Source organism: Fomitopsis serialis (assembly GCF_022376445.1).
Source record: "Fomitopsis serialis strain Sig1Antser10 chromosome Unknown B0H18scaffold_257, whole genome shotgun sequence".
Classification (NCBI taxonomy): Eukaryota; Fungi; Basidiomycota; class Agaricomycetes; order Polyporales; family Fomitopsidaceae; genus Fomitopsis; species Fomitopsis serialis.
The window spans coordinates 30753-55900 of record NW_025955217.1 but is presented as its reverse complement, the minus strand read 5'-3'; the positions used below and the strand labels follow the sequence as shown (position 1 = coordinate 55900).

The 25148-nt window shown below is 58.3% G+C and overlaps 9 protein-coding genes and 1 non-coding gene across 10 annotated transcripts; 5 read left to right on the top strand and 5 right to left on the bottom strand.

The window, feature by feature from the left end:
- Positions 1-678: 678 nt before the first annotated feature.
- B0H18DRAFT_t160 lies at positions 679-758 on the bottom strand. Its single transcript has one exon. It is a non-coding gene; the product is annotated as a tRNA-Gln (tRNA).
- A 372-nt stretch (positions 759-1130) lies between these two features.
- On the top strand, positions 1131-2882 carry B0H18DRAFT_270142 (Aldo/keto reductase). Its single transcript, XM_048037353.1, has 10 exons — positions 1131-1241; positions 1292-1355; positions 1405-1428; positions 1484-1496; positions 1553-1631; positions 1683-1795; positions 1861-1935; positions 2007-2186; positions 2242-2417; positions 2469-2882. Exons 1-10 carry the CDS (start codon positions 1177-1179, stop codon positions 2646-2648), a joined length of 969 nt encoding a protein of 322 aa, XP_047885336.1. The 5' UTR covers positions 1131-1176; the 3' UTR covers positions 2649-2882.
- Positions 2883-3491: 609 nt separating this feature from the next.
- Positions 3492-5420, top strand: B0H18DRAFT_1127544 (CMGC/MAPK/ERK protein kinase; the record flags this gene model as incomplete). Its single annotated transcript, XM_048035287.1, has 11 exons — positions 3492-3659; positions 3718-3752; positions 3808-3838; positions 3890-3958; positions 4017-4049; positions 4105-4404; positions 4463-4542; positions 4599-4680; positions 4741-4944; positions 5019-5152; positions 5240-5420. 11 exons carry the CDS (start codon positions 3492-3494, stop codon positions 5418-5420), a joined length of 1317 nt encoding a protein of 438 aa, XP_047885335.1.
- Positions 5421-6409: 989 nt separating this feature from the next.
- B0H18DRAFT_270021 (uncharacterized protein) lies at positions 6410-7056 on the bottom strand. Its single transcript, XM_048037352.1, has one exon. The coding sequence runs from the start codon at positions 7000-7002 to the stop codon at positions 6610-6612; it is 393 nt and encodes a 130-aa protein (XP_047885334.1). The 5' UTR covers positions 7003-7056; the 3' UTR covers positions 6410-6609.
- A 504-nt stretch (positions 7057-7560) lies between these two features.
- On the top strand, positions 7561-9453 carry B0H18DRAFT_961330 (uncharacterized protein; the record flags this gene model as incomplete). The annotated part of the gene is made up of 6 exons (XM_048043045.1): positions 7561-8082; positions 8136-8210; positions 8311-8455; positions 8502-9088; positions 9145-9285; positions 9346-9453. The coding sequence occupies 6 exons, from the start codon at positions 7561-7563 to the stop codon at positions 9451-9453; spliced, it is 1578 nt and encodes a 525-aa protein (XP_047885333.1).
- A 975-nt stretch (positions 9454-10428) lies between these two features.
- B0H18DRAFT_890698 (kinase-like domain-containing protein) lies at positions 10429-11013 on the bottom strand (the record flags this gene model as incomplete). Its single annotated transcript, XM_048041309.1, has 1 exon — positions 10429-11013. One exon carries the CDS (start codon positions 11011-11013, stop codon positions 10429-10431), a length of 585 nt encoding a protein of 194 aa, XP_047885332.1.
- Positions 11014-13946: 2933 nt separating this feature from the next.
- On the bottom strand, positions 13947-14729 carry B0H18DRAFT_1109391 (uncharacterized protein; the record flags this gene model as incomplete). Its single annotated transcript, XM_048032757.1, has 1 exon — positions 13947-14729. A coding segment is annotated over one exon (781 nt), but the record flags the coding sequence as incomplete, so codon positions are not given.
- Positions 14730-14858: 129 nt separating this feature from the next.
- B0H18DRAFT_269938 (N-anthranilate isomerase) lies at positions 14859-17931 on the top strand. Its single transcript, XM_048037351.1, has 2 exons — positions 14859-15234; positions 15468-17931. The coding sequence occupies exons 1-2, from the start codon at positions 14918-14920 to the stop codon at positions 17668-17670; spliced, it is 2520 nt and encodes an 839-aa protein (XP_047885330.1). The 5' UTR covers positions 14859-14917; the 3' UTR covers positions 17671-17931.
- A 94-nt stretch (positions 17932-18025) lies between these two features.
- Positions 18026-19565, top strand: B0H18DRAFT_890695 (triacylglycerol lipase; the record flags this gene model as incomplete). The annotated part of the gene is made up of 2 exons (XM_048041307.1): positions 18026-18831; positions 18890-19565. The coding sequence occupies 2 exons, from the start codon at positions 18026-18028 to the stop codon at positions 19563-19565; spliced, it is 1482 nt and encodes a 493-aa protein (XP_047885329.1).
- A 3799-nt stretch (positions 19566-23364) lies between these two features.
- On the bottom strand, positions 23365-24862 carry B0H18DRAFT_961326 (uncharacterized protein; the record flags this gene model as incomplete). The annotated part of the gene is made up of 5 exons (XM_048043044.1): positions 23365-23576; positions 23849-23880; positions 23925-24260; positions 24358-24754; positions 24808-24862. 5 exons carry the CDS (start codon positions 24860-24862, stop codon positions 23365-23367), a joined length of 1032 nt encoding a protein of 343 aa, XP_047885328.1.
- Positions 24863-25148: the final 286 nt, after the last annotated feature.

The following is a 25148-nucleotide window of genomic DNA, read 5'->3' as shown; positions in this document are numbered from 1 at the left end:
GATACTTACTCAACTCTTGGGTGCAATACTGATTTCCCACAATGATTTTTTGCGCGAACTGCTATTAATCTGCCTTTAGAATGTATATTCCAAGCCTCGTCTCTTAATCTTCCAAGCTGAACCTGGGAGGTGCATTAAGCCCGGCGCTCAAAAACGCAGAGTCGGACAACAAGCGCCGGTGCGGTGGCTGAGCCACCGCAGATACTTACTCAACTCCTGGGTGCAATACTGATTGCCCACAATGATTCTCTGCGTGAACTGCTCATTATCTACCTATAGAGTGTATATACCAAGCCTTGTCTCTTAATCTTCCAAGCTGAACCCGGGAGGCGCATTAAGCCCGGCGCTCATATCCGACATGTGACTTGACTTTTTGACATTATAGACGTGGTCTTTCTCGGCACCGGTTTCTTACATGCAAAAAAGACGTTTAATACGCGTCAAAAACTGACGTGTTTCTTACACCGGGTTATACACGGAACCCTACCAGAAAGGGGTCAACCGTAGACGCTCAAATCCAGCGCCCGTGCACGGGCGTAGGACGCTTCACGTGATGTAGTCGGATGTGCTCGAGCCCTATCATAGTATGTGGTGATTTCAGCCTCGTCTTCCGTTCGTTCTCCTCGCCATAGAATTGACTGTCGCATAAAAGAAAATCAGCATACCAGCCGACGTATAAGGTCCTGCCAGGGTTCGAACCTGGGTTATAGGAAATTGAGGTCAAAATCCTAAGTGATAAACCACTACACTACAGGACCGCCACAACGCGTTCTTGAGGCCCATCTAGTCTGAAGACGCGCGTGGCGCGAGGTCAGCCAATGTATCGAGGTACGGATGTAGATACATACTACATAGTACAACCTGAAATGCAAAGATTCTATAACTATGATTCGCCAGTAGTGCAAATTGGCAAGAAGTCAGGGCAATCGCCTGGTTTCTGAGTTGATATTCCGGGCCCAGCATGTGACTGAGCGCAGGACTCTCCAGATCGACGGGGGTTCTTCGGTGTGCATGATTGCACGAGTGCTGTATGGACGGCCCGGTTGACAGGATGAGCGAATGGCTTCGGAGTCCCTGTCACTTCGGCGTTCGCAGGGCCTACAGAGATATAAGGCGGAGCCCCGTCTGCAGCCATGCTGACCCCTAGCCCTTCTCGCGCTTGCTTGTCTCCGTACGATGGTTGCGAATGTCCCGTACTTCACGTTCCACAACGGACTCAAAGTCCCTGCGATCGGCATGGGGTATGTTTGTGATTGAGGTCACAATCTGCAGGACACTCACCGTTATGTAGATGCTGGATGGGCTCTCCGGGTGGCGGAGAGACGGTCGAAATCATGGTTAAGAACGCGTTGAAGGTGTCTGTTTCCCTACTATGGATTTGTACGAGCTGTTGACGGGGAACAGCACGGTTACCGTCACTTGGACACTGTAAGCCCGCTCGCGGTGCTCATCTAGAAAGAAGTCCTGACCACACACCTATCAGGCATTTGGCTATGGCAAGCCGTTCACTCGCTTGGGCAAGATAGTCGTTGACTCGTGTCCCGGCGTGTAGGGAACGAAGAGCATGTCGGAAAAGCGATCCGCGAGTCTGGCATCCCTCGCGAGGAGATTTTTGTGACGACAAAGCTGCCGTAAGTATCGAAGTACCTTCGTTTCTTTCGGCGTACCGATGTGCGGCGTAGGAGCATCCACCATCACAAGGTCCGCGAATCATTCGAGACATCGCTCAAGGCTCTCGGTCTCGATTATGTCGACCTCTACTTGGTCCACTGGCCTCAATCTGACACCGAGGAGGGTAGGTCAAACTCCGTCGAGGTTCTGGGAACCCTTAGGACCTCACAATGTCTGCCCGATACATAGGTGAGCATATCCCATATGGCCAATATCCCACCGTCGTCGATACCTGGAGACAAATGGAGCAATTACTCGATACCGGTACGTGCGTCCCGCTATATGGCCGGTCTGGCGTACTTACAACGTTCATGACCATGACCCGTGCATGGCAGGGAAAGTCAAATCCATCGGCGTTTCTAACTTCTCTATCAAGACGCTGAACGAGCTTTTGCCACATTGCTCTGTCGTCCCGGTGACGAACCAGGTCGAGATCCACCCTTGCCTGCCGTCGTTTCAGCTCCAGGAGTTTTGCAAGTCCAAGGGAATTCTGTTGACCGCCTACTCACCTCTCGGTAAGACCTCAGTCGTCTCTGGTCCCTGTAACACTTACTGAAGAGACTTTGGCAGGCCGTCCGCTGCCAGGTCAAGCAAGGCCGATCTTTTTCACTGACCCCGACGTCGTGGGGATCGCGGAGAAGTATGGAGCGTCGCCCGCTCAGGCCGTCATCAGCTGGGGTGTTAAGCGTGGATTGATCATCATTCCGAAGAGCGAGAACGTCGAGCGCATGAAGGCAAACATCACGGTGCGCGACCTACCTGGACCCATATCAGTGTACTGACACACGCACGGATAGCTTTTGGACCTTTCGGAGGGCGACATGGCTCTGCTGAATGGCATACATAAGCGGCCGGAGATGCACAAGTCACTGCTGTCGTACCATAACTATACGGACGACGGCTTGATTTTCGGCTGGACGTATGAGCAGCTGGGGTGGAACATGAAGAAGGGTGGCATCGTGAAGGATTCGGAGTAGCATCCGACCGCGGTTCTCCTCGGGGATGTATGATAAGTCTGGCAATTGATTCGAGGTGGATTGCGTCGCGGTGCTTCATTCGCCCAGAACCAGTAACGCGCACCGCTCGAGTCAATGGTAACTCGCACAACCATGCATCGATACTGACGGAATGGTGACTCACGAGGCTCTGGCCACTTCTTGAGAGACCTGAAGCGTTCAGGCCTATTGCAAAAAGCAGGACTTTTGTTCCATGCGGCAGTGTGACAGGCGGTGATCCTAGTTAGTGACAACAGCGCGCGAGGGAGAGGCCTGAAACACGAGGCTCCGGAGAACAAGCAGAAGCAGAAACGGGTCGTCGATTGAATTGGGAGAGATCTGTCCGGAGAAGAATTTGACGCGGATTGGAAGCGAATGCTGTCTGGGATGACAGCCCCAGATCCGAGAATCCTCGAGCGGTGTTATGTATACGATAGTTGGTATCCCTCTCAACGGACACCGGTCGTGAGATGCGTCTCAGACGACCCTCTGTGCACGCCTGGTAGTCGTGCGTGGTGAACACGACGTAGATAACGGCGTGGAGGGGAGGATGCGCGCGTGCGTTTGTGCAGATCAGCGGTGCAGGGGCTGTGGAGGACGCGACGATGATTGGAGGGCGGTGTTGCGTTCCTCGAAAGTTGCCATACGAGGCAGGCCGTATTGGGCGCTTCTATCGATCGCGGTTTCATACAAGATGGGTCCTTATAACCGCCAGTGTGCCACCACCGCCCGTTTCGCCTCACTTCCCCGTCCACTCCTCCTCGTCCCAGACGGTGACCACCGTCTCCATCTGTCTCCTCCGCTCATCCATCAGTTGTCTCCGAGATGCAGAGGCACTCGTTCCAGGCGCTGAACTCTACGTTCGTCGTCGATTCTGAGTATCAGTTCGTAAAGGAACTCGGGCAGGGTGCGTACGGATGCGTCGTTTCAGCCAAGCACCGCAGATCGGGAGAGGGATGTGCAATCAAGAAAATCACGAATATAAACACCAAGGTCGGTACCTGCGAGTCTCTGAGCTGCATACGCGGATAGAGACGCTTTGTACGCACAGAGGATCCTTACAAAGAGATGCCTTCGTGAAATCAAGTGCGTGCCTCCCACTGATGCTCACCATGGAAATCTCACATTGTGTCTGTACTAGACTCCTCCACCACTTCCGTGGACACAAAAATGTGTGTGCAGAGGCGCGCATACGATCGCTTGCAGGGCTCATGCGTTGTTAGATTACCTGCCTGTATGATATGGACATCGTCTTCCGCCCAGACGGCAATTTTGATGAAGTCTACCTCTATGTGCGTCCATGTTTGCGGTGTGCTCTCAATGATCGTCTGACTTTTGACCCATGCACAGGAAGAGCTCATGGAAGCCGACCTTCACGCCATCGTATGCACACTCCTACACATCTCCGGCGATCAGTTCAGCTTACTCTGCAATGCAGATCCGCTCACAACAACCCCTCTCAGACGCCCACTTCCAGTCTTTCATCTACCAGACGCTCTGCGGTCTCAAATACATCCACTCTGCGAACGTCCTCCACCGTGACCTCAAGCCGGGCAACCTCCTGGTCAACGCCGACTGCGAACTCAAGATCTGCGACTTTGGCCTTGCACGAGGATACAGCCCCGCGGGCAATGGACAAGGCACGGCGAAGAATGCAGCGAACCAGGGCTTCATGACCGAATACGTCGCCACGCGGTGGTACCGTGCGCCCGAGATCATGCTGAGCTTCGCGAACTACGTGCGTGCAGTACTGCGGCGGAAACGCTGGATCTTATGCTGACATGCATATTCAACAGGGCCCGGCGATCGATGTCTGGAGCGTTGGCTGCATTCTCGCTGAGCTACTCGCTGGCAAGCCGATCTTCAAGGGCAGAGAGTGCGTGATCTATTTCTTTCTTCTGCGTAGCGCGCTCACATCCAAGTGCTGTCCAGCTACGTCGATCAGCTGAACCAAATCCTGCACTACCTTGGCACACCCTCAGAAGACACCCTCCGCCGCGTCGGCTCCCCAAGAGTGCGTCCGCCTTCCTGCCTGTTCATCTGAGCGATCGAGTCTGACGTGCGCACCTTCCAGGCCCAAGATTACATCCGGTCGCTCCCCATCAAGCCGCGCGTGCCGTTCCAGACGCTCTTCCCCCGCGCGAACCCCCTCGCGATCGACCTCCTCAGCCAGCTCCTCCACTTCGACCCCGCGAAGCGCATCACGTGTGACCAGGCGCTCAACCACCCCTACCTCGCCGTCTGGCACGACCCCGCGGACGAGCCCGTCTGCCCCACCGTGAGTGCTGTTGCTCTCCTTCTTGCGTTGCTGCTGTGCGGAGGGTCGGGGACTGATGCATGATGGGCGTGCAGCCGTTCGACTTCATCTTTGAGGAGGAGGACTCGATCGAGGGCATGAAGCGCCTGATCGTCGACGAGGTGCAGACGTTCCGCGCGGAGGTGCGCGCGCAGGCGCGCGCGTCGGGCCAGATCCGTCGGCAGGAGAGGTGCGTCTCCCCCTCGCTCTCCGCCACCGCCCGCTCACCGTGTCTCGCCGCTCACCACGCGTGACCGACCACCCCCTCGCGTCGCAGCCTGCCGATCCCGACGCGCGAGGAGATCCTGTCGTCGCCCGTGCGCGAGAACGCGCCGGCGAACGGGGCGACGTCGGGCTTCACGGACGGGCAGTCGCGCGCGGAGAGCCCGGTGATGGATGACCCGAGCGCGGAGCTGGAGCGCGAGCTCGCGGGGACGCACCTCGGGCAGCGCGCGTGAGGGTGCATGCTCCGGTCCCAGTGCGGGGCGATTCAGATGCGTGGGGGAGACGGGGAGGGCGGGTATTTATTGGTTTGGGCTACGCAAGCGATGCAAGGAAGGAAGGATGGGGCGGCGCGGAAGCGAGGTGTACGATGTACAGTACTTGTGACTCGTCACGTAAGTTACAGTAGGCTTGCTCACACAAATATACCTCACGTATGTAAGTTATACCTTGAGCGGGGCGTGTGGTGCATAATGTGTGCTGACTGTCGGCACCGTATGTAGAGTGGGTTGGGCGGCTCGGGCTGGGCGCGACGGGCTGGCGGGCGAAGGGGGTGTCTGCAGTCAGCGGGCTTCTGACAGGGCTGAGCTGTCTGTTCCTGTGAGCCGCCGAGATGGTGCTGTGGCGAGGACATAGCCGCAGCCAGACAGAGAGCGAAGTACTGTGCGTACGTGACGGACGCACATATGGCAACGTCCTAGAACGGAGGGCGACGCCCCAGTACACCCTGGGCTACCCGCTCGAGGACCTCGAGACCGGCATGCGGTTCGGAGGACCACGGTAGCGCGTCGACGCTCCGACGCGCGCGGTCCTGAGCTGGGGGCCGTCGGAGAAGCGACTAATAGGACGGAGTAGATTGGGCACAGACTCGGGCCAGCGGGTCGACGAGAGGGCCGGTATGGGTGCGTGCTGGTAGGCTGGCAACGGTAGTGTCGAGGTGTACTGTCCCCGAGCGTGATAAGTATAGCGAAAGCCCCAGATGTGCAGTTGGAGGGAGTGGGGATGGGAAGGGCCGACCTGGCGGCGTGACTGTAGCGAGGCACTTGAGGGTGAGACGGTGGTCAGACGGAGAGCACTCGCACGAAGGTTTATGCGTTCATGTCCTGGGCGATCGTAGGTCTGCAGTGCGCGTGCCGCGTTGCCGTGATTGGCAACGAGAGTCCCGACTTGCCGTAAGGGGAGCCTGCGCAGTGAGGCTACGGTGCCTCAAGTCGCGCAGGCTACCGTGTACGAGGCGTCAGATACCCAGAGGTCGTGCACGATAGCTTGGAAGTGGAACGGAACACTCACGAAATTGCTAAGTCGCGTCCGCGTGCGAGACTGGGTATCCTCTGTTGCAGACTGGCAGACGTCTTCAAGGAGTGTGCTGCTTGGCTTGACACGGATCACAACTCCGCAAGGGAAGGCAATCAGCCGTGAGATGGGTCAGCGTACGCAGGCTGAGTAGGCCGGTGCAAGACCGGCGGACGGAGGGAGCGCGATGGGATCAGCGGTGTGCATTGGTGCGCGTTTGTGAGTTGATTGTGTTTCGACATACGGACTGTGCAGCATTTGTTGGCGCTGCGAGGGCGTGATGGAGGTTAATCGGGGGCCGATGCCAATTGTGATTTCGAGCAGAGGGAGTGCGCTTGGCGGTCTGCGGTGCACCGAGGCTGGGGCCCGAGGAGATGCTGGGAGGATGTTGGAAGGCATGGCAGCGCGACAAAGAGCGGAGATGATAGCGGGATGAGGAGGATATGAAGGGAGGATGCTTGCTGTGCGGAGGACGCATGGCGGACGGACGTGCCTGGGAGGGCGAGGACGGGGGAAGCGCGGCATGGGGACGCAGACAACGCACGACGCGCAGTCGCAGCGGCGGCTGAGGGCGACAGACGTCGCGCCCCGGTGGCTGACGTCGCTGACGGGCTGCTGACGGACGGTGGACAGACGCACAGCAGTGGCGAGCGCGCGATTCGCCCGATATGGCAGCGGGACTGCCTATTGGGGGGAGGAGGCGGCGGCCGCGGGGTTGGCATGGGCACGTGGGCGTCTCTGGACTCGTCCAGCCAACGGCGAGAGCGTCGACCGCGCAGCCGTATAAGAGTCGCCGCCACCGCTGACGGGCATCTGCCACTGACACTGTCAGAGTCTGAGAGCGAGCCACGCCACAGTCATCACACCCGCACAGCCGACGCTAGCCTTCATAAGCCCCCGCTAGCCGACTCTCCTCTCATCCTCTCCTTCGTCTTCCTTCCTTTCTTATAAACCCATTTCGCCCGGCTGGTCGCCCAGGGTGCTGGTCTCTCTCCTTTTCCCCTTTCGGCTTCTCCTTCGCTACTCTAGCCAGGCGCTCTTTCCCTCTTCTCTTCGTCCGTCCCGCACGTCGACCCCCGCACCATGTCTCTCAAAGCAGAGCTCGAAACATGGGCCGCCGCCCTCAAGGCCTACGATGAAGAGGACTTTGAAAAGTCCCTCGAGCTCTTTGCCACCATCGCAGACTCCTCCAAGATCCTCACCAACACCGGCCTCATCTACGCTACCCTCGGCGAGCACGAGGCCGCCGTCGAGCAGTTCGCCGCCGCCTGCCAGCTCGACCAGTACCTCGCCGTCGGCTACTTCCAGTCCGGCGTATCCAACTTCCTCCTCGGTCGCTACGACCTCGCCCTCCGCGACTTTGACGACGCCCTCCTCTACATGCGCGGCAACACCGACATCAACTACGAGCAGCTCGGCCTCAAGTTCAAGCTCTACTCCGCGGAGGTCCTCTTCAACAAGGGCCTCACCAGGATCTACCTCGGCCAGGTCGACGACGGCCTCCGCGAGCTCCAGGACGCCCGCAAGGAAAAGGTCACCGACGAGCACAATGTCATCGACGACGCCATCGCCGACCGCGGCGACGGCTACACCGTCTTCTCCATCGTGCGTACCCGACCTCCTCCCTCGCGACCGTCTCCTCACCGTCTCCCGCGCAGCCCGTGGGCGTCCTCTACCGTCCCGCGGAGAAGAAGCTCAAGAACGCAAAGACGAAGGACTACATGGGCAAGGCGGTGAGTGCGATCGCCCGGCGTCCACGACCTTGTACTGGGTGCCGTCTCACGCGACACTGTGCCTCCCGCGCTGAACCTGCCCGCTGACTGGGCCACCTAGAAACTCGTCGCCGCCGAGGACGCGTCGCAAGCGTTCACCGAATTCACCGGCGTAGCGCGCATGAAGCAGTCCATGGGGCTCACCCCCGACGCCGCCAGCCCCCTCACCCGCTCCGCCACCATGGCGAACCCCGTCGCGGCCCCGAGTACGTCCCCTCTCGCTCCTTCGCTCCGCGCTGACACCGCCCGCAGAGGCCGACGACGACTTCCGCGCGCCGCCCCTCCAGCGCGCCAAGACCACCATCAACGTGTCCGTCGCCCCGCGCGCCAGCCCCGCCTCCGCCCCGCCCGACCGGCCCGCCAACGCCTTCGCGTCCACCCCGCGCGCGGGCTCGCCGCCGAACAACCCGCCCGCGTCCGCCGCGCCGCTCGGGCGGTCCAACACGTCCGCGGGGCGGCTCGGGTCGGGGATGGGCCCGACGCGCGGGCTGAGCATCCGCAAGCCGGGCGCGCCCGCGCCCGCCGGGCCCACGGGCGTGCGCACGACCGAGATCTACGACAGCTACCTCGACGGGTACGCGGACGAGCCGCTGCCGCCCGTGCCGGAGCTGCGCGCGGGCCAGGGCCAGGGCCCGCGCCGCGCGGGGACGCTGCGCCAGCCGCAGAGCATGTACTCGAACGCGGGGACCGCGGGCGGCGGCGGCGGCAGCATGCGGAGGCGGCCGACGCGCCGGCCGACGATGGCGAAGCGCGCGGTGAGCTCGTACGAGGAGGAGGAGGGGTACGAGAGCGGGGAGTGGGACGAGGGCCCGATGGAGCTCATGAAGATCCGCGTGAAGGTGCGTGCGCGCGCGGGTGGGGCGATGATTCGGGTGCTGACGGCGGCGGTGTGTAGCTGCACTACAACGACGACGTGCGCGGGATGGCGTTCGCGCCGGACATGCCGTGGGACGAGTTCCTCGACCGCGTCACGGGCAAGTTCAACCGCGCGCTCGACGGGCTCGGGATGAAGTTCAAGGACGAGGACGGCGGCAAGGTGCGCGGCGCCCGCGTGCGCTCTCTCTGTTCTGGCGTGCGTGTGCTGACTTGGGGGCAGGTGAGCCTGCGCGACGAGATGGACTACGAGCTCGCCATCGAGACCGCGCGCGAGAGCGCGAAGGGCAAGTCGGAGGGCAAGCTCGAGATCTGGTGCATGGACGAGTGAGCGAATTCGCCGTCCTGCGGGAGCCTCGCTGCCGTTCGTCGCCGTCGAGTTAGTCTGTTCGACGGATATCAAGGAAGCTGGAGGTTGGGAAAGTGTCGATCACTGATGTCGTGGACTGCGTTTGTTTGCTCTTTTGGTCGTCTTTTCTTTGTTTTGTTTTCTGTTCTGTCTGCTCATATGGCCTCCCGGAATCTCAACCACCGCTTGCTCGGATGTACTTGTCGCCGCACGGTGCATACATATTAGAACGACGTGCGTACTGCAATTAATCGCGGTCTCCTCTCAGGCTGCCCGTGGCGCTCGACGTCGGGCGGTCTGGCGAGACGACCGTATACATATATGCTACGGAGTTACTGCTGAATGCTAGTATAGTGGATGTACTGCGCGTATACCTCCTCGCAATGGACGGCGGTCATCTGCATCCAGTACGGTGTTCCCGTGGCGAAGGGCATAATAGGCTTCCTAGACGCGAAGAGTGCAGCGGCGGACGTGCCAGAGGTAAGGGTAAGAGAGGTCAGAGAAAGGGGCAGCAGACTGCAGAGGCTGAGGCGTCGACTGGTGTACCCCCGATGAGCTTGACCTGGGACCATGGTCGTCGTGGTTCGATCGCAGGTTCGCAGGGTCGAGTGACACGTAGCCAGCACATAGCATAGGCATGCGATCCCTGCAAGAGTGGGTGGAGCTCGTCAGACGGGCGGGGAGAGGCCGGAAGTATGAGATCGTGGGCCGGAGACTGTTCGTGTTCCGAGTCTTCCTAGGAGCGATACTTGAGCGCGGGTGCGACAACGTAGTTCTGAACGGAGTAGAGGTCTGGTTGGGTGCGTCGTTCTGGGGAGTCGCACTGCCGATGGGCTGGTGCTTGATGACATGTTAACTTCGCGACTGGTGAAATGTGAGTGTTGACGAACGCGAGCGATGGGTGCACTCAAGCCGATCAGAATATGCTCGTGGGACCGCCACACAAGCTTCAATCACCTATTCGGGTTTGTTAACAGCAGACGGAGCCGGTGCAGAATGAGCCTCGGCCAGTCTTGGCTTCTTCGCATCCGGAAGCTCTGCGACATCCGCGTCCCGTTTTTGCGTTCGGGCGACCACGTTGGAAGGGAGCGCTCTGGTTGCCCACTCGCGCCATTCGAGCAGCGACGGCCGCTGCTGGGGATCATCCGCCTTCAGCGTCGTCGCGATCGTCCTCAGAAGCCCGTCTTGTTCCCCAATCGTATCGAGCAAGTGCAGAACGACGTGCCCGCACGACCATCGGTCAGCCTTGATCGGGCTGTACGTCGGCACCTTTTTTGCGACCTCGGGCGCCTTCCAATGTCTCGTCCCAGGGTAGTCGTCGACCTCGTCGTCTTCGTCTTGCAGTTGAACCGCAACGTCGAAGTCGATGATTTTCAGGCAGTAGTACCCGTCGTGTACGAGGTTATCCGGCTTGATGTCCCTGTGAGCGACGAGGTGCTTGTGGAGGAACGCGACGCCCTTGACGAGGCCCCAGCAGAGTCGAACGGCCTTGCCAGAAAGGGACCCAGGAGCGCGATCGAGGGTGCCTGCGACAGAGGACATCTTGGGCAAGATCATCCACGGCCCGGACGGCGAATGGAACGTATCGAGTATCGAGATGATGTGCTCACGGCCTGGCTCGGTGGTGTCGAGGAGTTTGAGGAGCCTGAGCTCGTCTGAATGCTCGCGCACTTTCTTTGCGATGAGGCGCGCTCCCCGGCCGTCAATTCTGTCGACGGCGCGGATGTTGGGCGGGAACTGGAGACTTGGGGTCAGAATGGTGCGTGACAAGCACGACGGGACGGCGCACCGTTTCGAACGGCTCCCACACGACGCCACTACTGTCCACAATGACATACGATGTCACCTCGTAGCCGTGCGCCCTGAACTCTGCCGCCTCTGCTCCGTCTGGGCCCGCATCGCCCGCATCTGAGCCTCGATCGCTACCACCACTGCCATCCATGCGAGGGCGTTTGTTCGACTTGCCGGGAGAGAACCACTGCATGTAGACACCTGCTTTGGACACCTTTGCTCGATACGCGTTGATTATCGCATCCGTAGCGTCGCCATCGTCGCCGTCGTGCAGTGTGTAGAGTAGGTTGTACAGCCGGCGAACGAAAGTGACCCGTTCAACCGGACTGTCCAATTGCTGGATGTCGTTATAGTAATAGACCTATGCTAGCTCAGTGATGCCACTTGGCCATGAATCAATGAACGTACGATGCGACGCTTCTCCTTCACCTGGAATAAGGTATAGGTAGTCACTGTGCCATTCCCGGCAATATAGACGGCGACGAGCACAAAGTTCTTCTTCTCCTTGAATTCGTCCATGAACGTGTTCGCCATCCGCACGACAGCGGCGCCTTGCAGGACCATCCGGACCAGGTCCTCGGCCCACGACATCGTCGGGCATGACTGCACCTCGACGAGCAGGCGAGGATCAGACGACTTCGACAAGAGGAAGTCGCTGTGCGGCGTGTACATCCGGTAGGGACTCTCACCAGACCGGGCGCAGAGACGCTGGCACTGCGTAATGAGCGTCAGAGGCCACGCCCTGTCGCGTCTGTATGTGTGGGCAAGGACGAGTTACAGCCTGGGATGAACGCGGCGAGCAAGCGGTCACGTACCGCCGAGCACTGAGGGTTGGGTTCCGCGGAACAGACGCCATGAGGCCGAAGAAGAACATCGCGTACGCCGCGGCTTCCTCCAGGCTAGGTTCCAGACTGGCGAGGCCATGTGTCCAGAATCTCTCCCACTCGATGGACGCGACCCAGTTGATATGGGCCGCCTCAAGTTGGCTGACGGCGCGGCGCTGCGTCTCTTCTTCCTCCTGGGGCCTGGATGGATCCTTCGCGGCGACTGGCTCCTCAGTACGCCCGGGTCCGCGTTCGACGGCGGGATCGCCAGATGGCCCGCCGTCGTCCGCAAGGCCTTTTTGCTCGGGGAGCAGGGCATACGCAGCCCACGCGTCGCGGTCGACGCACAGCTCGGCTAGCTACGGCATCCCGTCAGCAACGAGGACCGAAACCATTACAGGATAACGCGCACGTCGTCGGGTAGGTCCGGTTTCCTGTCCAGCGTGTCGCGGAACCGCTCGACAAACGGCGGGACCGCCGCTGTTTCTTTGATGTCGTTCAGAGCGATGTCGGACTCCTGGAAACATCCTGGCTCCGTCACTTGGACGAAGATGTCGCTGTATTCGCGGACCAGGTCCTGCGTGGCCCGAGCAGAGGCGTCTTCCGACGGCACACTCGTTGAGCACGCAGAATGCACGCAAAGGGATGTACTCACCATCCGCAGACGGAGGGTCGCCTATGTTCGGGTAGCGTGTGCGGCTGAGCATAAGCCAAGCGAGAAGGGGTACGACGTACCTCGGGCGGCGGGGAGCTGCACCAGAACAGTGGTGCAGTCCTCTGGCCATCCGTCCTCTGCCCTCACCGTCTCGGCGGGCGCGAGCAGGCGCTTCTGCGCTGGTGCTGGGTCCCCGGGCGGCACGGGCGTGCTATCCACAAGCAGCTTCCACGGGGTTTCCAGCTTCCACACGCGGAGCCTCGCGGGATGGACATCGTTGAGCTTGGGGCGGACGAAGTCCTTGACCCCCTGCTGGAATGAAGCGATGGTGGTGCCTTCAGACACTGTCACAGGCCAAGACCAGTGTCCGTCGGGCTCGAAGTTGTCGCGGACGAAGTAGAACCAGATCGTAAGCTGTGCCGCCATGGTGGGGGTGGGAGAAGGACCGGTGAAGGTATAGGTTGACTGCAGGAGGTTTGGCGCAAACCCCTGTCGCGGTAACCTCGGTCCTCATTATTGACTCTGAGGGGTTTACCGCGCGGCCGTGTATACGCGTCAATAAGAGCAAATAACGCGTCTCTTCGCGCGACAACAGTGCCTACGGCGAGTTCACGTTGATTCTCTAGGTAAGTCTTCAATATATCGGAAGGACATGCGCTCGCTCTTACGTTGCTCATGATTATCAACTCAAAGTATCAGACAAGTCATAGACGGACACGACCCCTTGGTCGCGCTCGCTAATTGGTCCTGGCGAAACTGCCATGTTTCTCATCACCCGTGCATGTGCCGTGAATCCGGACACGCCATGACCGTACAAGGATATCAGTCCTGTCACGGCGTCCACGTTCTGCGGACGGTCACGGTTGTAGTCTACACGGGCGAAGCTGATCTGGTCGACTGACTGGGATGAGTGCATACACTCGCAGTGCGGACTCGGACCAGGAATATGGTCTCGAGAGGCCATGCGTGAGTGTGAGGGAGCTGTGGGAGTCGTGGGGACCAGGAAAAGTACCGGCGGGATTCAGTGGTGGCTGAAGGAACGGGGCGTGATGATGTTCGGATAGGCTGCACGGAAGATGGTGAGCCTCGAGGCATGAAAGTTAGTTTTAAGGATGGCAGTGCCAGCGCATCTACACGTCAGTCAGTAACGCGGTCAAGACGTTTTATCAGGGGATGGACTGGTGATCGCGTCGAGTGAACAGTGCGGCAGATATATTGGAGGACGACCGAGGCACGAGCGCACGCAGAGCAACTCTGTACATACTGATGCACTCAAGACACTCCGGCGAAGACATCCATGGTGTCGAAGTGATATCCCATGGCCTTGATCATGTCGTCGGGAGATGCAGGTCTCTTGAACGCGCGGCAGCCCGTCTGCCGCCCACCGGCCTTGCGGCAGCGCCAGCAGAGGTGCTTGCGATGCTGTTCGTCCTGGAAGGCGAGTTCCGGGTCGGACGGAACGCGCGGCGGGCGGAGGTGGGCAGTCCGTCCTGAGCTGAGGCCGAGCTTCCGCGGCAGGCGGGTGGTGCGCGCCTTGAGCCTGTTGAGGACGAGGCGGGTGCGCGAGGGAGGCTGGGTGGGTTGTGCGATGTTGGCGCGGTCGCGGAAGGCGGCGCTGAACTGGAAGCGCTCGAAGGGAGGCGGGTGCATAGCGTGGCTGGATGGCATGGAGGCGGTGTGGGCCGGCTGAACGTCGAGGGACGCGGAGGGACGGCCGGGGCGGACAAATCGGACGGGGGTGTTCATGCGGAGCTTGGGGCTGGCTGAGGCGGAGGAGGGAAAGTAGGAGATGCGGGCGACCTCGAGCGGGGACAGCACCTGCGGCCTGTCGTGCGAGACAGAGGGCGCGAGCAGATGGGGAGCCGGCTGCGGGCTGGGCAGCTGCAGCGGCGTGGACGGCGAGCGGGCGAGGGTGCGGTGCAGCGGGATCATCGTGGGCGGCGGAGGAGGCGGGCGTGGCAGCGAGCAGGGGGCGGCGGAGGAGGCGGGCGTGGCAGCGAGCAGGGGGCGAAGGCGGCGGCCGCGGTGGCTGACGGTGGGCGGGAGGCCCTGCAGCAGGGTTAGGGTTGGGAGTCACGATATGGCTCGGTTGCCGTCGACGCCCTCTCTCCCCGCCACCGCCACCTCCATTCCTCTTGCTCATATTTATAGGGCCACCTCCCCCCCGCCTCCCACCATGCCTCTCCCCGACGAGCTCACCAAGCCCATCGATGTCCTCCTCATCGACAACTTCGACTCCTTCACCTGGAACCTCTACCAGTCCCTCTCAATCCTCGGCGCAGACGTCACCGTCGTCCGCAACGACGCCATCACCCCCGACGACTTCCCTCACCTCCACATAAACTCACTCATCATCTCTCCTGGCCCCGGCCATCCCACCACAGATTCCGGCATCTCTCGCGACGCTATCACATACTTTACAGGAAAGGTCCCCATTCTCGGAGTCTGCATGGGCCTCCAGTGCCTTGTTGACGCATACGGAGGGCAAATCTCGTGAGTCGTCCCGCATTTCGTTTCGATTGCTTTGCCAGACGAGACACGTTTGGCGGTTGTCGAAGGGCGGATTGCATCGCGGGGAGTCGCCTCGCCAACAGCTCTTTTCATCCGCCATCTCCATCCATAAACTATTTCTGCCACGGAACATAGCTCATTCGCTGACCTTCCGAATCTCCAAACGCTTCCCCGCCCCACATCTCAAACGATACGAATGCTGACCATGTCCCCAGATACGCGGGCGAGATTGTCCACGGCAAGGTCTCGCACGTCATGCACGACGGTCGCGGCATGTTCAAGTCCGTCCCGCAGTCCATCAAGTGCACCCGCTACCACTCCCTCAGCGCCGGCGCACCTTCCCTTCCAGACTGCCTCGCCGTCACAGCGACGACGCAAGAGAGCGGCGTCATCATGGGCGTCCGTCATCGCGAATACACCATGGAGGCCGTGCAGTACCACCCAGAGAGCATCCTCTCAGAGTCCGGCGACGACCTCCTCCGCAACTTCCTCAATGTCAAGGGCGGCCGCTGGGATGCGGAGGAGAACAAGGACTTTGGCGTCTTCGGCGAGGGCAGGGACGGGCTGAAGACCGCAAACGGCAGCGCGCACGCAAACGGTCAGCCAAACGGCCAGGCCGACACACGAGTGCACGCAGGGCCTTCAACATCTGTCAACGGCCCCGGCAAGGTGCCCACGATTCTCGAGCGGATATACGCACAACGCTTGCGCGACGTGGAGGTGGCGAAGGCTACCCCCGGGACGTCCCCCGCCGACCTCGACGCCCTCCTCGCCATGTCGCTCGCGCCCCCGCTCACGTCCTTCGTCGACGCCCTCCGGCGCGCACCCCGCAAGCCCGCCCTCCTCGCCGAGATCAAGCGCGCGTCCCCGTCCAAGGGCAACATCGCGCCGAACGCGAACGCAGCGCAGCAGGCCCTGACCTACGCCCTCGCGGGCACGTCCGTCATCTCGGTCCTCACGGAGCCGACGTGGTTCAAGGGCAGCCTCCTCGACATGCGCCTGGCGAGGCAGGCCGTCGACGCGCTCGCGGAGCGTCCGGCGATCCTCCGCAAGGACTTCATCTTCGACGAGTACCAGATCGCGGAGGCGCGTCTGCACGGCGCGGACAGCGTGCTGCTCATCGTCGCGATGCTCTCCGAGGCGCGTCTGCAGGCGCTCTACACGTACGCGCGGGCGCTCGGGATGGAGCCGCTCGTGGAGGTGAACAACGCGAAGGAGCTCGGCGCCGCGCTCGCGCTCCCCGCGCGCGTCGTCGGCGTGAACAACCGCAACCTGCACGACTTCAGCGTCGACATGCAGACGACGAGCCGCCTCGCGGAGAGGCTCGCCGGCGCGGACGTCGTCCTCTGCGCGCTCAGCGGGATCGCGGGCCCCGAGGACGTCCGCACGTACGTCGGCGAGGGCGTCGGCGCGGTCCTCGTCGGCGAGAGCCTCATGCGCGCGGAGGACCCGCGCGCGTTCATCCGCACCCTGCTCGACTGGCCCGCGCCGCCGTCGCCCGCGACGCTGGCCCCGGACGGCGCGAAGGGGAAGGAGCGCGGCGCGGAGCGGCCGCTCGTGAAGATATGCGGGATCCGCACGGAGGACGACGCGCTGGGCGCAATGGAGGCGGGCGCGGACATGCTCGGGCTGATGTTCGTCCCGACGAGCAAGCGCGCCGTCTCGCTCGCGCAGGCGCAGGCGATCAGCGTCGCGGTGCACGCGTCGCGCTTCGCCCGCCCCGTCCGCTCGTCCTCCCCGCCGCTCTCCCCCGCCACGCCGTCGCCGCGGAACAGCTACCTCGCGGGCCGGCTCGCACAGGCGCAGGCGCAGGCGGGCGCGGGCGCGGAGATGGCGCGGGTGCCGTGGTTCGCGGCGCACGCGACGGCGGCGCGGGAGGCGGTGGCCCCGCAGGACTCGCCGAGCCGCCCGCTGCTCGTGGGCGTGTTCCAGGACGCGCCGCTGGAGACGATCGTGCGCGCGGTGGAGGTCGCGCACCTGGACATGGTGCAGCTGCACGGGCGCGAGCCCGCGGAGTGGGCGCGCTTCCTGCCCGTGCCCGTCATCCGCGTCGTGCACGTCGGCGAGAGTGGGGTGGACGCGGTCGCGGAGGTCACACGCCCCGGGCTGAACCAGTTCGTCCTCCTGGACGCGGTGCGCCCCGGCGGCGACGGGCTGAGCGGCGGGAGCGGGGCGAAGCTGGACTGGGAGGTCGCGCGGGCGGTGGTCGAGCGGGGCGAGGTGCCGGGGGTGAAGGGCGCGGAGGGGCGGATGCCGATTATACTCGCTGGCGGGCTTACGCCGGAGAACATCAAGGAGGCGGTCGAGACTGTCCGTCCGTGGGCTGTCGACGTCAGCGGGGGCGTGGAGGGTGCCAGTGGACGGCGCAAGGATACGGCGAAGGTGCGGGCGTTCATCAAGGCGGCCAAGGGCTGGTGACGAGGGAAGCTGTGATGGAGTTGGTAGGATGTTGCGGTGCTTTCGATGTCGAGACTGCTGTTAAAAATATGCTGTTTTGTTGGCGTCGGAGTGTATATACGTCTAGTCACGAATGTCTCGCGTGTCGTTGCTGATACTGTACGGCAGATCTGTTATATACCACTGTTCGAATCTCTCCTGAGTGCATTCTCGAGCGGGCGTAGTTGCGCTAATGGAGGCGGGACGATCATCTGCTAGAATCACATGCACCGTGTTCTGGTCAGTGACGAAGGGCTAGCGCTTGTGGGATACTGTACACCGCGACGTTCGTCGCGCTCTGCTCCTCTCTCTCATCGTCTCTCGTCTGCTCGGTATCATGCCGCACATCCCGCTCATTGGCCGCCTCACCGCGCGGGAATATACCGCCATCCTTTTTGGTTCCATATTTGTTACCCTCGAAACCATCCTCACTTTCATCATCGCATTCCTCCCGACGTCCGTCATCCAATGGTTCTACGACCACTCTCGCACTCTCTGGCACACCGTCGTCGGCCCACCGTCCCCACCGTCCCCACAAAAGGCTCTTGCAGAGAAGATCCGCCTCGCGTCCGACTTTGAACGGTTATGCGAGATCTTTGGCTACACGCACGAGGAGCACGTCGTCTTGACCAAGGACGGATACCTGCTCGGGCTGCACAGATTGCCCTTCCGTCGCGGAGAAGATTCAGGGAGGCGGGGCGCCAGCACCGGCAAGCCCGTCGTGTACTTGCACCACGGCCTCTTGATGAACAGCGAAGTCTGGATCTGCCTCACTGACCCGGCGCGGAGCCTCGCGTTTACCCTCGTCGAGCTCGGCTTCGACGTCTGGCTCGGGAACAACCGCGGAAACAAGTATTCGAAGAAGAGCATCCACCACAACCCGAACAGCACAAAGTTCTGGAACTACAGCATCGATGACTTCGCCTGGCATGATATCCCGGACTCCATTGAATACATCCTCGACGTGACGAAGGAGCCGAGCCTCAGCTACGTTGGCTTTAGTCAGGGCACCGCGCAGGCATTTGCAGCGCTGAGCATTCACCCACAGCTGAATAACAAGGTCAATGTCTTCGTCGCGCTCGCACCCGCCATGAGCCCGCCCGGTCTGCACGCGTCCATCGTCGACGGGCTGATGAAAGCTTCGTGAGTGACAGATCACATTCATGCATGTTCCGTGTTGACAGTGTATTTCGGGAGCCAGTCCCACCCTTCTGTTCCTAATCTTCGGCCGCAGAGCGATCCTCTCTTCTGCGCCCGCCTGGCAATCACTACTCTATCCGCCCGTGTTCACCTCCGTCATCCACCACTCCCTCCGCTTCCTCTTCGGCTGGCAATCCAAGAACATCTCCCCGCTGCAGAAGTCCGCCGCGTACGCGCACCTCTACTCCTTCTCCTCCGTCAAGGCCGTCGTGCACTGGTTCCAGATCATGCGCAACGGCAAATTCCAAATGTACGACGAAGACGTGCAGAAGGTCATCCGCGTCTCCGGCGCCGCGGCGGAGAGGCACCGCCCGAGCGGCGTGACGAGCTACGCCCCCGCGCGCTTCCCGACCAGGAACATCGTCTCGCCGGTCGTGCTGCTGTACGGCGACTCCGACTCGCTCGTGGACATCGACATGATGCTGCGGCAGCTGCCCGGCCATACGATGGCGCGCAGGCTGTATGGGTACGAACACTTGGATATCATCTGGGGCGACGAGGTCGATAGGGATGTGCATCCCCATGCGGTGGAGGCACTGAGGCAGTACGCGGTGCGCCCGGAGAGGGTGCGGAGCGAGGTGAAGCTGAATGGGGTGAACGCGATAAATGGTGCGCTCGAGTCGCCGGACACGATCTCGGAGACGACTTCGACATACGGGGTCGAGCCTGATCGGTAGTGGTTATGCACGATACCTTACTGAACTTCACACCTTACCCCACCTGTAATGCTCATGGTGTTCAGACATAGGCAACTCTAATGACAAAGCCACAATTTATGACAGTCTGCTGATGCCTTACACATGCAAGTTTACATTACAGGTGAAACCTGCTTCATAGGTAAAGCTTCCGAAAAGATTCAAAAGATGGGAAGTATGTGCACTTTAGTGTTAACCAGTCACAAGTCAACCAATAAATTGTGGCTGTGACAAACCAATTCCTTTTGAGGGGGTAGGTCATACATTCAACATTGCTCATAGGAGTTAACAGGTCAATTCATGAACAACAGTGTATTAATCCAATGATAATGTGGCTTGTGGTCCCTGAGTGTATGGTTCAATAAATGTGATAGCATAAGCACAACAACACGCAATGACTTGTAGAGGAATAATGAGCAAGACTGTAAGCCTCAGAGCTCACAACACATCACTTCCATACTTGCTGGGGAAAAGGCCATGGCTGGCAGTACAATCCCATTGGTTTAGATACATGTTGATTTTGTAAATAAATTCATTATTTCACATTTTGCACTATTGAGTTGCTGCCTGATGGCACAAATATTCCATGTAGCCTTGTTATCTATGTGGTTTTTAGACTACATGCTCAATCAATAGCAACATCACATTTGATCGATTATACACAATTTGTTGTGAATCCTTCATGCACTGCTATATTCATAGAAAACTGTCTGTGAAGAGCACAGACTTACACTGAAACTTCCACATGAAATAATTATCAGTGCCTTGCCTGGGCATTCTAATGATGCCTACTCTCAATGGCCAAGGTCTTCAGTCTCTCTTGAACACAATAATTTCCATATCTTCAGCCATACTCCTGAGATGATTTTCAGTTACATTTTCTGGCTGTCAGTTACTTCTTTTATGTGCATACACATAATATGCTGCTATATGGCTCAACCACCATATTTCTCTCATGGTACCACCCTCTCAATATATCTAGATTCCCTACTGTTTTGTTTGGGATAGCAGGTACCATTCAGGATTCACTGCCAAATTTGATACTAGAAGTTACCTCCCCAAGATATTGCAATGCACCATGTGTACTAATATCTACTTCATAGACCCTCCCATGTGTATCCAATTCTGCTCAAATGGCACACAGTTCAGACCTGGGCCCATAGTGTTATTTGGCTACTTTGCATATACCATCAGAAACCCTGCCTGAGTAACTGACACTGAATAATCCATTGAAAAGGGAAGATTTGCAACCAATGGGAATATAAATGGTGACTTGAGGCCTAGACAAACACAGTATCATGTTCTCCTACAAGTTCAATGTGGTGCTGGCCTTTTGATTGCTGCTTAGTAGGTCTGCACTATTGCCAGAGAAACAATGACTTTCTCTGAGCCCCAAAAGTAGAGGAATCACAGCATGCACATGTAGCCCAACATGGAAACTGGTCTGTGAGCAAAAATAGACATTGAATGCACAGACACTGAGGGTCATCAATGCATCATGCAATCATTTGAACAAGCCAAGGACTAACTATTTTGTCTGTACTCTGGGTCATGTTTCCACATATCCAGGGCAATGGCATGACACTGAATGACAATAGGACCTGGTAATACATCAGCCCATCACATAATGGTAATCCATGCAGAGGTTCTCTTTTTTGGATATCACAGATTCATACTAGGTGTCTGGGATTTACACTCACAACATCATGAAAATGAAAACTATATTGGGCCAAAATCCCAGCCACCTTAGAACTCAACAAGCCCTTCTTGTTTTATGTGCGCTGTACTCACCTGCACTCTTGTGTGAAGCCATGTTGTGATGTTCTCAGAATATTAGAAAGAATGTTAGAAAGAATCCACAGCCACTGTGTAGAAAGTAGCAGGTGCTTTTTTGCAGTGAGAGTAGGGTGAGCTGGCCTGACAAGGAAGCTGACCATGCTGTTTGAGATAGCTCGGTATGTATGTTGCCAAACCCATCCACATGAGCAATAATCACTTCCATTATCTGTATGTATCATCCTGTTAGGCACAACACATGAGCAAAGTTTCCACTTACAGTTGAGGAATCCAAGAGAACCAGGATGATTTTTCTTGTGCTCAGATCACAGTGTATCGGCATATGATGCACATGCATTTGGTAGATGTGTAGCAAGATTCTACAATTTCTACTGACAGTCTGAGGGCTCATTGTAAAGTGAGAGTCCAGTGACTGACTAAATAGGGTAGTTGAGATTGTGATTTGATATAGTATATACAAAGCAGGTGATTTGTGTACATTCTGGATGTTGTGAATCTGTGCATTGTGTGGCTAAACCAGACATTCTCCAGGCAGTTACCATGTGAGAATTGATAACTAAGTGTGGATCATACTGGGTAATTTGCACTGCTTCATACTGACAAGAGGCAAAGACATGCTTATATTGGTATAATATGGTTGTTGACATCAGGCTATGGACATGACTCAGCACAAATGTTCTGTCACATATCAGCCTACAGCAGTCAGCACAGTATTAAGCTACAGGAATATCTGATATCATCTTACTTCCTGCCATTTATTAAACACTGTAGAGACCAACAAGGACTGTATGACATTGCTAGCCTATAGAGTTATCTAGTAAGAGTAGTAAATGCACAATACAACTTGTACAATGTCTCTGTGTCACATTCACTTTCTGGGATCAGTATAGTGTGAACAAATTCTGGTCATTTTGATTGCTGCCATTGTACAAGGGACATGCCATGCAGAGTCAATAGTATGAGAATACTCAGAATTAATGGGCTCTTGTGCCATAGGTGTTCACCATTTGATAATGATGGTCTGCCCAATGGGCGAGACAGATGCCAATCACTACTTACAACAAGCAGTACAAGGTGAGTGGAATCATACAGAATATTCCCTTGTTCAATCTGCATCATCTGAGCCCAGACTTAACAGGTAGCTCAGAATACCCTTTTTGGGAAGGTCAGCTACCACATATGTCAGGTTTCAGGTCTCTATAGCCACACAATTCATAGGCAGTTGGTAAGCATCACAGGAAACACAAAGAGTGTAAAAGTGATTGTGAGTGTACAGAGGCATGTGGACTGTCTTTTACATTATGGAGTGCCATAATTACATGAATCTATGGGAAGGCATACTATGTACAGAATATATGACATCATATGACTGGGAATAATTTTTGGGAGATCACAGCACAGCAAATACAGTGTGACTAATGAGCTTGTGGCTGGAATTCCAAACTTGCTGGGGAGAGGGCCATAGCTGGCAGTACAATCCCTTTGGTAGGAGATATGTCAATTTATGAACAACTTCATGCTGCCCGCATCAGAAGTCATGCTTGGCAAGACTGCTAGTATATTGTCTATGCATAGAGTACTGACATATCTTCCACATTTTGCACTTCAGAGTAGCCTGCTAATTTATTAGGTTGTTGTAATATGAGGATCATAGCTTGCAATCATGAGCAACAGACATTATGGATCTGTTTCTTACTTGGTAAATTGCCAAGTTGCTTATCAATACGATCTGAATACTAATGAGCAGTGTTACTGGTTTGTATTGATAGTAACATAGAGCAAATAGCTTGGGAATGTTGCAAAGAAGCATCGGCGAAAAGTCGCGAGCCATATCTGGCTATAGATAGGGCACCTACCTTGGTAGGCCCTTACCGTGCTGGGTTTCGACGCTCATGCCATGGATTTATGACATGGGCTTCTCCAGTCATTTATCTGACGACATCTGAGCCGATCCAGCGTTACCTATAAGATGCCCCGACGCCATTTAGTCATCGCCTGTGGTTCGGAAGGCACTGGCATGGGTCATCACCCAGCAGCTCCGATGACGTCTGCCTCGCGCAAGTGCCAGGCCGGGCACATACACCATCGTGCGGGGCGAGTCTGAGTCATCGGACGGCGGGCCATATGTGTAGGCAGCCAGGTTGGATGCCACGAGCCCTATAGCTGCTGCCCGGAGGCTCGGGTATCCGTCTCGTCCTCGGCCAAATAATAACAATTATAATGCAATTTCCAGACGACGCTTGCACGCGCGATGTACAACGGGCACGAGAAACCATACGAAATCGGAGCGCCTACATTTGACCTACGCGGCTCCTGCCTGCCAGCTCTCCCGCTCATCCGCCTGCCAGCTTTCCCGCTCGTCTGCCTACCTGTTCGAACGCCAGCCCGTTTCCCGTGGTGACGGCCGCTGTACGTGTCGCAGTGAACTGCACGGGTAAACCTCCGGGTGCCCGGGGGTTTACCCGTACCTGTATCTGCTGCAATGGGTCTCGCGGAAGTACTGCGGGTCCACGGGTCAGTAAACGGGTAGACACATGGACGAACAGATGGGTGGGTCTACGACTCGGAGGTGAGACGGCGCGAGCGGACGAGAGGTCATCTCCGCACATGGTTCCGAGAGTGGTCGAGGAACGGAGGCGCAGCGACAGTCTGAGGGGCGCAGGCGAGTGGAGGCGTGGCGGGGACGTAGACTTATCGAGCGCGGACCGGGGCGCAACAAGCGACGACGTGTGCGTCGACACGTCTGGCGGGGTGGCTTGCCGGGCACGAGATGTACTGTCCGTCTGCGCATCTTGCGGGGCGTCGTCTGCGCCTGCCTTGGTACATGTCGGGGGATCTGTCCGTCGGGCTTGCAGACACGCTGCACGTTGGTGGGACCTCCTGTCGCGGCCTTAATGCGCACTCGGGGGATCTGTCCGTCGGGCTTGCAGACACGCTGCACATTGGTGGGACCTCCTGTCGCGGCCTTAATGCGCACGTTGACACGTCGGACTCGTCGTCGCGCGAAGGGCCAGTCTGCGGTTTCTCCACCTCGGTGGTTGGACTGGCAACTGCGAGGCAACTACTGAGCGGGCAATAGTTTCGCACCGCTTGGTACTGGTCTAATAGAAGACTCCGTGACGCCCTTTCGGCGTCGCAGCTCGCTGGCGATATCCCCGGCTGGCCGGACATGGCGGGTGCTGTTTTGCTCAAGTATGAGACACGAGCGAGTGGCCCTGTTGTCCGCCTGCTCACCCGCACGTTCGTTGGTCGTGTCTGCGTGCGGGGCATTCGCCCAGCGCGCTCGCGGTGGTCGCACGGGTCGTCATCACCCGTTTGTGTGCTCGCCGGCCCTTCTGCCCTCCAACACGCTTGCTTACACATCTTCCATTTTCCTGAACATCCACCAGTGAGTGCTCCCACTCGTCTGCTCGTCAAGCATGCTCACCTGGGCCCCCGCTCATCCACCTGCCCATTCGCTTGTGCACACGTTTGTCGGCCATGCCTGCGCGCTGGGCATTCGCCCACCGATCTCGTGGTTGGCGTGTGCATCGTTATGCACTGTGCTGGTGGTCAGCTTGCTCATTGGTGCGCATCTGCACTCACGTCTCCTTCACTAATGCGCCCGCAGTTCGCTCATCGGCTGCGTCTGCACACAGGGCATTTGCCCTGCGCGCTCGTAAACAGCCTCTGTTGTGCATGTCTGGGACCTGCTCACCATCATTTCCCTCGCCTGTCCCTCGCTCGTACGCCTGCTATCCATCCATCACGCGTGTTTCTGCGTTGGGC